At 61.9% G+C, this 8,148-nt stretch overlaps 4 protein-coding genes across 4 annotated transcripts in view; 3 read left to right on the plus strand and 1 right to left on the minus strand.

Annotated features, from left to right (window-relative positions):
- Positions 1–1,189, plus strand: part of VDAG_00012 (pre-mRNA-splicing factor prp1) — a gene marked incomplete at its 5' end in the record, with an annotated part of 3,198 nt that extends 2,009 nt beyond the window's left edge. The window contains 2 exons of the mRNA XM_009651389.1: positions 109–744; positions 816–1,189. Coding sequence (XP_009649684.1) covers positions 109–744; positions 816–962 — 783 coding nt within the window. The 3' untranslated portion in view covers positions 963–1,189. The remainder of the gene's footprint in view (positions 1–108; positions 745–815) is intronic.
- A 129-nt stretch (positions 1,190–1,318) lies between these two features.
- VDAG_00013 (uncharacterized protein) lies at positions 1,319–1,892 on the minus strand (the record flags this gene model as incomplete). The annotated part of the gene is made up of 3 exons (XM_009651390.1): positions 1,319–1,495; positions 1,598–1,713; positions 1,781–1,892. 3 exons carry the CDS (start codon positions 1,890–1,892, stop codon positions 1,319–1,321), a joined length of 405 nt encoding a protein of 134 aa, XP_009649685.1.
- A 1,396-nt stretch (positions 1,893–3,288) lies between these two features.
- Positions 3,289–4,813, plus strand: VDAG_00014 (uncharacterized protein; the record flags this gene model as incomplete). The annotated part of the gene is made up of 2 exons (XM_009651391.1): positions 3,289–3,643; positions 3,720–4,813. The coding sequence occupies 2 exons, from the start codon at positions 3,289–3,291 to the stop codon at positions 4,811–4,813; spliced, it is 1,449 nt and encodes a 482-aa protein (XP_009649686.1).
- Positions 4,814–5,442: 629 nt separating this feature from the next.
- VDAG_00015 (uncharacterized protein) lies at positions 5,443–7,998 on the plus strand (the record flags this gene model as incomplete). Its single annotated transcript, XM_009651392.1, has 1 exon — positions 5,443–7,998. The coding sequence occupies one exon, from the start codon at positions 5,443–5,445 to the stop codon at positions 7,996–7,998; it is 2,556 nt and encodes an 851-aa protein (XP_009649687.1).
- Positions 7,999–8,148: the final 150 nt, after the last annotated feature.

Consider the following 8,148-nt stretch of genomic DNA (forward strand, 5'->3'; position numbering starts at 1 on the left):
GGCTGGCGGCCGTCAAGCTCGAGGCGGAGATCGATCAGCCGGAGCTGGCGCGCAAGCTGCTGGACGACGCGCGGGACAAAGGCGCCCACCGACCGCGTCTGGATGAAGAGCGTCGTGTTCGAGCGCGTGCTCGGCCACACGGACGCCGCGCTGGACCTCGTCCAGCAGGCGCTGCAGTACTTCCCCGCGGCGGCCAAGCTCTGGATGCTCAAGGGCCAGATCTACGAGGACCTCGACAAGCTCGGCCAGGCGCGCGAGGCGTACAGCACGGGCGTCAAGGCCGTGCCGGCGTCGGTGCCGCTCTGGCTCCTGTACGCGCGGCTCGAGGAGCGCGCCGGCCTCGTGGTCAAGGCGCGCTCCGTGCTGGACCGCGCGCGCCTCGCCGTGCCCCGGTCGCCGGCGCTCTGGTGCGAGTCGGTGCGCGTCGAGCGCCGCGCCGGCAACGTCAACCAGGCCAAGTCGCTCATGGCCAAGGCGCTGCAGGAGGTGCCCAAGAGCGGCCTGCTGTGGAGCGAGCAGATCTGGCACCTCGAGCCGCGCACGCAGCGCAAGCCGCGCAGCCTCGAGGCCATCAAAAAGGTCGACAACGACCCCATCCTCTTCGTCGCCGTGGCGCGCCTGTTCTGGGGCGAGCGCAAGCTGGAGAAGGCGCAGAACTGGTTCGAGAAGGCGCTGGTGCTGGACAGCAACAACGGCGACACGTGGGCTTGGTACTACAAGTTCCTCCTCCAGCATGGCACAGACGTGAGTGAATCCCTCGGGCTGGGCATTGGACGAACACTGGTGCACGAGGCTAACATTTACATGTTTCGCAGGAGAAACGGGGCGAGGTCATCACCAAGTGTGTGCTCGTCGAGCCGAGACACGGCGAATACTGGCAGGCGATTGCGAAGCGCCCAGCCAACGCGAGAAAGGGAACCGAGGAGATCCTCAACCTGGTGGCCAACAGTCTAGAAAGGTAAAGACGGGACGTCAAACATGTATAAGACAGGGAAGCAGTGTACTATTGGAATTGCAGCGGATACATGATTATATTCAACACTTCACAGACAGCCCGAGGGCAGGGTCAATGGATCATTTCCAGGGTTGGATGGGATTGGTGGTGGTCATCAATTACTATGTCATGTCGCCGCGCCCTTCCATGTTGTGTGAACAGAAGTGAGCAAAAAGGGGAAAAAAAAATCAGAAGAGACGGCGTCCCTGTGGCGACCACGCCATCCGTGGTCTCCATGTCATAGTCCTACAGCAGAATCGGTGTAACGCCTTGCCACGTACTTTCCCCCAGGGTCGAACGGTGTGAAACGATGGAACGGCGAGCTCAGGGCTTGTTGCCGCTGCTGAACCAGGAGGAGGCGGCCTTCTTGACCTCGGAGGCCTTGTTCTCGACCTTGTGGTCGAACTCGTTGATGCTCTTGAGCGTCTCGGCCTTGGCGTCCTTGGCGAAAGCCTCAGCGTTGCTCTTCGCGATGCCGAACTGCTTGTCGGCTTCGGCGGCCTGGGACGTTTGTCAGTCAGGACTCTGGTCTCCGATGGGACGGTGGTAGTCAAAACAAGAAGGAAAAGAGGGAGAGAGAGAGAAAGGGGCAAGAAGGCTTACGGCGTGGTCAATCTTGGCACCAGTGCGGGCGGCGGCATCGCCCAGAGTGCCCTGGGCGCCAACATCGCGACCGGGAAGGTGGGACTTGATGCTAGCAGCGGCCCTGTGAGCGTCGGCTGCAAGAAGGGGAGGTCACGGTCAGCCAGCGGAACGGTGTCGGGACGGGGGAACGAATGCGCTTACCCTCAGCCTTCTTCTCGGCGACCTTGGGGCTTCCACCAGCAGCGAAGAGGTAGTAGCCGATACCGCCGGCGGCAGTGAGGCCGATGGCGAGGGGGGCCTTGGACTTGGACATGGTGATGGATGGTCGGTGGGTGATGGGGAGGCGTGGAGTGTGTGTGTGCGTGTGTGTGTGTGTGTGTGTGTGTCGGTAGGAGCTGTGATCGTCAAGGTGCAGCGGATGGATTGATTGGTGAGTGTGAGAGAAGTGAGGGAGGGAAGGACATAGGTGAGGCAGGCGGATGGGAAAGTACTTATTGCTCCCGGCTGTGGCTACGACTACGACATCACGTCTTGCAACAAGTCACTTCTCTCTTCTAGCCGCCTCCCTCCTGGGCCCAGCCTCTCTCTCTGCCTCTCTCTCTCTGTCACGCAAGGCCTGACGCTGACGGCCAGCTCGGGACGCCCATTCGCCCAGATCGGAGCCATGTCTCCAATTCCTGGCAGCTTCCCCCCTCTCCTCTCCGCTCTGGGCGCGTCTTCTGGTGCAAGAGTGATCGAGCTGTTGGATCATGATACATGACGTAGTGCCGGCCAATGCGGGGACCCGCCGGTCCTGCCCTGCCTCTGTAGGTACGTGCCTAGGTACGTGCAGGTACGGTACCAGCTCTGTTTCTTGGCAAGCGCCAGACACAGGTCTTGAATGCAGGCAAGCACGGGCCTGCTTCTTCACGTACCCATCTTAGGTAGGTACCTACCTTGCCTTGAAGGTAGAATGGCAGGCAAGACACGCATACCATGTCAGAGGTCCAGAGGTAAGATCAAGTAAAGCAAACTCGCCAAGACTCGCACCCAATGTAAGGAGACTTGCCGATCCGGAATGCAAATGCCATTCGACTCCAGTCCCACCGTCAAGCTCGAGCATCACCCCCCTGTCCCTTCTGACCCGCAGGCAGATAGATGGTGGAGAGGGGGCCCCATCACTACTTGTACCCACGAGAAGCCATTTGCGTCATCGAACACAGCACAGCACAGCTAGACCTGCCTGCATTGGGGTCTGGATCTGGATCTTCTCAGCCGCGCACGGCACACCCGCGTCGCAGCTATGGAGATGGAGGACAGTGTCTTCGCAGCCACCACCCTTCCTCCGCTGGTCTGACCAGCCTGTTGCTGCCAATCAATCTCACCCTGCGCCCTAGAACTTTCAATTCTTCGAATCCCTGATTCCCCCCCTCCCCCGCCTCAGGTCTGGTTGGGTGCAACATTGGTTGGGTGCAACATTGACAACCAGGAGCTAAGCCTCAAGCCCCCTCCCTGATGCCACAGTCGAACGGCCTTCACGTCAAACCATCGTGACCCGCCTGCCCTACTCTGCAGAAGCTCTCTCTTCGCTCACCTCTCCATCATCCATCCATTCGCCCTGCATCACAAATCTCGCTAGACATCACGACACTCGCCCGCTTCATCTCTGGAGGCGGCGAAGCAAGCCTGTCGACTCGGGCAACCGCCATGCCAAGCAACGAGACGTAGCCATGCCGAACCTGTCACTGCACACGTCTCGTCGGGTCCAGACTCTGAAAGACAGCGACTATGATCATGAAATAGGCCTCGTCGACCAGGAATCACCGCCGACGACTCGCTCAAGGAGCAACACGGCCCTGACAGTCGATGAGGACCAATCTTCGTTCCAGGCGTCGTCCCAGCGCGTGCGGAGCGTCGAGGGAGAGCAGAGCCCACACGATAGACAGCGCAGTGCCGAGACGACCGGGCGATCATCTCTCGACATCCGACAGGGAGCCGACGACACACAGTCAGAACAGGGACAAGATGAAAGTCCCATCGGTGCTCGGGACACGGCGCAAACGGGCCCATCAATCGAGGTAGAAGGTTGTGTACATCCAGCCACTTGCTCCTCATCTCCCCCGTCTCGGTAGGCGTGCTAACACATTGTTGCCAAAAAAAGGTCCTACGCCGCTCGAACCCCCGACACTGGCGGCCCATGGCGACACGGCGCGACCAAAGTCGAAGCAGCGCAAAGAGCCCGAATCCCAGATTGATATCCTGTGGGAGAATGAGAGGGGCTGCTTCGTCTGCGGCGCGGCTCTCTTCTCGGGTGCTGCCCTCGGCAACCTTGATCCGTCGCCCTGGACGAACCAGTTCCAGAAGACGAGCCCGACCAACATCAGGACGGCGACGGTCCCTGATCCGAGCTGGGAATGGGCGTGGCCGGAATGGCGCATCAACCGTGAAGAGGGCGTGGCCATGGACGAGTTTGGGTGGGAGTATTCGTTCATGTTTGCCCAAAAGTTCTCGTGGCATGGCCCCAAGTGGTGGAACTCGTTCGTCAGGAGGCGGGCCTGGATCCGCAAACGCGTCAAGAAGTGCAGCGACGACCTGGCCTCGGATCCTCACATGCTCAACACGGACTACTTCAACGTCATGCCCGCAGAGCACCATCGGCCGCATTCGTCGCACGGGGCCAGTCGGCAGGGGAGCAGGGCGAGCACGCATAGCAGGGCGAGTGTCCGCAGCAAGGGCAGCATCGGCCGGTTCTCCGCCACGGAGAGCGTCCTGGACGAGAAGCCCGTCATCGAGGACGTGTGGATGCTGATGATGGTGCTCCGCGCGGCGCGCATCGACCGGGAGAAGATCGAGGCCGTGGACAACTATCTCGAGCACGCCAAGGATGACCTCGAGCGGCTCCAGGACGAGATGCACGACATTATGGGCATCTTCGTCTTCCAGGCGTCGAGGCGGATCCTGCTGAGCCGCCTGACTCAGGTGTATGACGAGATGAACAACGTCGACACGGGGGACGCGGCGTTCAAGACGAGACGGAACAACCTCGGCGCCGCCATCAAGCACGCCGACGAGGAGGTCAGACGGTTATCATACTGGAGCGACGTCAAAGGCGTGGCAGAGAACGGCGAATCGAGGGGCGCGGTCGACGGCGACGAGGGATGGAGCGAGGCCTGGGAGGGCGTGGACCAGAGCGGCCCGGCACAACCCAACACGGGCAAGCTTCCTCGAGGCACAACGCCCATCCATGGGGTTTGAGGCGCGGTATACCCATTTCCTAACAATATACGATATGCATACTACGAACACGGCAGAATCGATTCAAACATGGTGCTGTTTGAATATGTGACCATCCCTTTAAAGGACCTCAGGTACAGACGTACTGGGCGCTCCAGATAAAATGGCAGAATTCAGCTTCTGGGCCAGTTGTGTGATATCGCTTGATAGCATTATATCAGATGAGATGCTTCAAGTCGACGGTCGAGCCGGCGGCTCTTGGCTTCAAAGTACCTAAGACCATTCTCGGGCCTAAAGGGGCATCGGGCCTAAAGGGGCATCGAGCCTAAAGGGGCATCAAGGGGCATTATGTAGCTCGCGGTGGAGCAAACGCGCCTGTCCGGACAATTTCCAGCCGCGCCAGCCGCGCCTTATCGCCTATCGCCTAGCGGCGAGGCGCCAAGTCGGTCCCCGGCGCGAAAATTGTCCCTCTCCCCAAGGCCATGGCTATATCGACGCAAGCAGACTCAAGCAGACCGTTCTCAACCGACAGATACAACCGATTGACCAAAGACCACGGGCTACGCATACCCAACCGAAGACACATGCGCCGACCCGATCCCGACGCCGACCCTTACCGCACACCACCAAGAATGAACCGCTCATAGCCAATGTCCCTGGGGATCAAGCAAGCGTGGCGAGCCCGGCCGCTGTCGATCCGCGACGCTGGGAACCCGCTGATTCCCAGGGGTTCTCCGGGTTGCGGTTGCGGTTGCGGGCCGTGGCCGCCGTGGATGCGACGACGCCTCGCGTCGGGGCTTGCTTCTGCTGCTACGGCTGCTGCTGCTATCCCTGATGCGAGAAAGCTCGGTGGTGCGAGAAAGCTCGGTGATGCTCGACATTCCCTGTCGCCGCCTAGGGTCCTCGAGCTGGACGCGGCGCCGCCCATGCGCATCGCTCCAGCGCTCCAGCCCGAGTCGATGCACGATGCCATGAAGAGGCAGTTTCTCGACACGCTGGTATACGACGTCAAGGAGGACGCCAAGACCATCGAGGCCGCCGTCACGACCGGCTCCGTCATGGACAAGGGCAGCGTCGTCTACGCCTCCGTCCGCGAGACGAACGCCAGCCGCCAGCGCCAGCACCGCGCCCTGTGGCAGCAGCTGCGGCTCGACGAGATCCGGAAGGGCAAGGGCAGGGACACGGCCGACTGGCGCAAGGTGCTCACCATTCTGTCGAACAGGGCGCCCAAGGTCGCGCGCACGCTGTCCCAGGCCAGCCGCACGCTCGTCGTCACGCGGCAGGTCGCTGATCGGTTGCTGTACGGGACTGACCAGACCATCTGGGACATCGCCGAGAGGACCGACTGTCGGCTTGACATGGACGAGTCGCCGGCCAGCGAATCCCTACGGCCCCCTGGCAAACGCATCGTTCTGATGGGCTTCGATCACGCCGTCGAGGCGGCCAAGGCCGAGATTGCCTATATTGCCGGACAGGTTGCCGAATCGAGCCCGCCAACGGCGGCGGCGACGACGATGACGACAGCGGCTAGCGGTGTGGTGGAACACCAGACGCTGCCGGCGACAAGCTCGACGTCCATCCAGAAGAACGGGCACAAAAGGAGCAAGCCGCGTCGTTGGACCAGCACAAAACCGCTGGAGAAACCTGGCTTCACTCCCGAGTGGACCATACTCTATAAATTCGAAGACTATCCCCGTCCGTTATACTGGACGCCGGAAACCTTCGAGGCCTACGTCACGGCTCTCGTGCGGGCAAAGATGCCGCACTACACGGCCACTGAGCTATACGGATCTGGCATGAAGGCACGCGAGGCGGTGCTGCACCTCCTCATGGACGTGTTCCAGTCCCGGGAAACCCGATCATCTCTCTCCACGAGTGCCTTCAAGACGGTGCTCAAGTGGATGGGCAACCATGGCGTGGTGTTCCGGCCGCAGGTGCGCGAGCTGTTTGTGCGGATGGAGGCAGCGTCGCTGCCCATGGACGTCGAGGTCTTCAACACATTACTGACGGGCAACATGAGGCTCGACGACCTCCGCAATTTTGGGAGCATCGTCTCCCTCATGGCCCGTCGCGGCTACGTGCCCACGCTCAAGACGTGGTCGCTGTTCCTGGCCATCGTCAAGAACAACGAGGTCGAGCAGCACGTACTCCGCGCCATGAACGAGCGCGGGCTGCTCGACGACCCCCGCGCCAGCCGCATGATCGCGACGCGGTTCATCATGCACGACCTGCAGCAGGCGCGGCGCAGCTGGAGCGGCGTGTCGGCCTTTATCGACTCGCAGAACCAGAAATACGGCTTCGGCTGGATCACGACGGCGTCCTTCAACAATATGCTCAACGAGCTCGGCCGGCAGGGCAAGCTGGCCTCGTGCCGAGACCTGCTCGACAAGGCGCCGCGCTGGCCCTCGGTCAAGGTGGGCACCAAGACGCTCAACACGATGCTGAGCCACGCCCACATCCAGCGGCAGCCCGCCGCGGCCGCGGCCGCGCTCTACCGCTTCTACCAGCACAACGTCGCCCTCGACAGCACGTCGTACCACGAGCTCTTCACCCTCGCCTTTGCCCTGCGCAAGCCCAACACAATGGGCCTCGTGTGGCGCCTCGCCTGCATCCACCGCTGCGAGACGCACGAGATGCGCGTCCGCGTCGCGGCCATCTACGAAGCCTGCCCCTTCCTCCTCGGCCTCCCGGAGACTGAACAACAGACCTTGGCCCAAGGTCGCATCCCCTCCTCCTCCTCCTCTTTGCCGTCGCCATTACCACCACAATCATCACCCTCAAACCAGCCCAAAGCGCAATACGCAAACCACGCCGCCCTGCCCACCTTCCACGAACCCGACATGCTCGCCGCCCTCCTCCCCCCCTCCCACGCCCCATCCACCAGCGACAACAACCTCGCCCACCTCCCCGCCAACACGGGCTCCCGCATAGCCCACCTCTACCGCAAACGCTACTCCCGCGCCAGCGACTGGCACCCCGCCCGGCCCCTCCACGTCCTCTTCGCCGAGGCCCTGGACGCCGACCGCGACCTCGAGCGCCGCCGCGCCACGGACCCCGTCGACGACCACGCGCCCCGGGGCATCAGGAAACAGGGCCTCGCGCTGCCCTCGTCGCGGCCGCGGGCCGACGCGTCGGGGGGCGGAGAAACAAGAAACACCGACCCCCTCCGGGGGCGGTTGAAGGCAACCGATGGCCAGTTGGAATAAACAATTTGGGGGCACAAAGAGCGCGGGGCAGAGAAGGGGGGGGAGGGATAGGCGAAGAATTACCATAACAGAAACGGACGGGGAAAAAAAGGGAACCGGCGCCGCCTTATAGGGGAAAGGGAAGGAGTGAAACCCCCTCAAAGGCCCGGT

The sequence above is a fragment of the Verticillium dahliae genome, genomic scaffold (genome assembly GCF_000150675.1).
Source record: "Verticillium dahliae VdLs.17 supercont1.1 genomic scaffold, whole genome shotgun sequence".
Lineage (NCBI taxonomy): Eukaryota > Fungi > Ascomycota > Sordariomycetes > Glomerellales > Plectosphaerellaceae > Verticillium > Verticillium dahliae.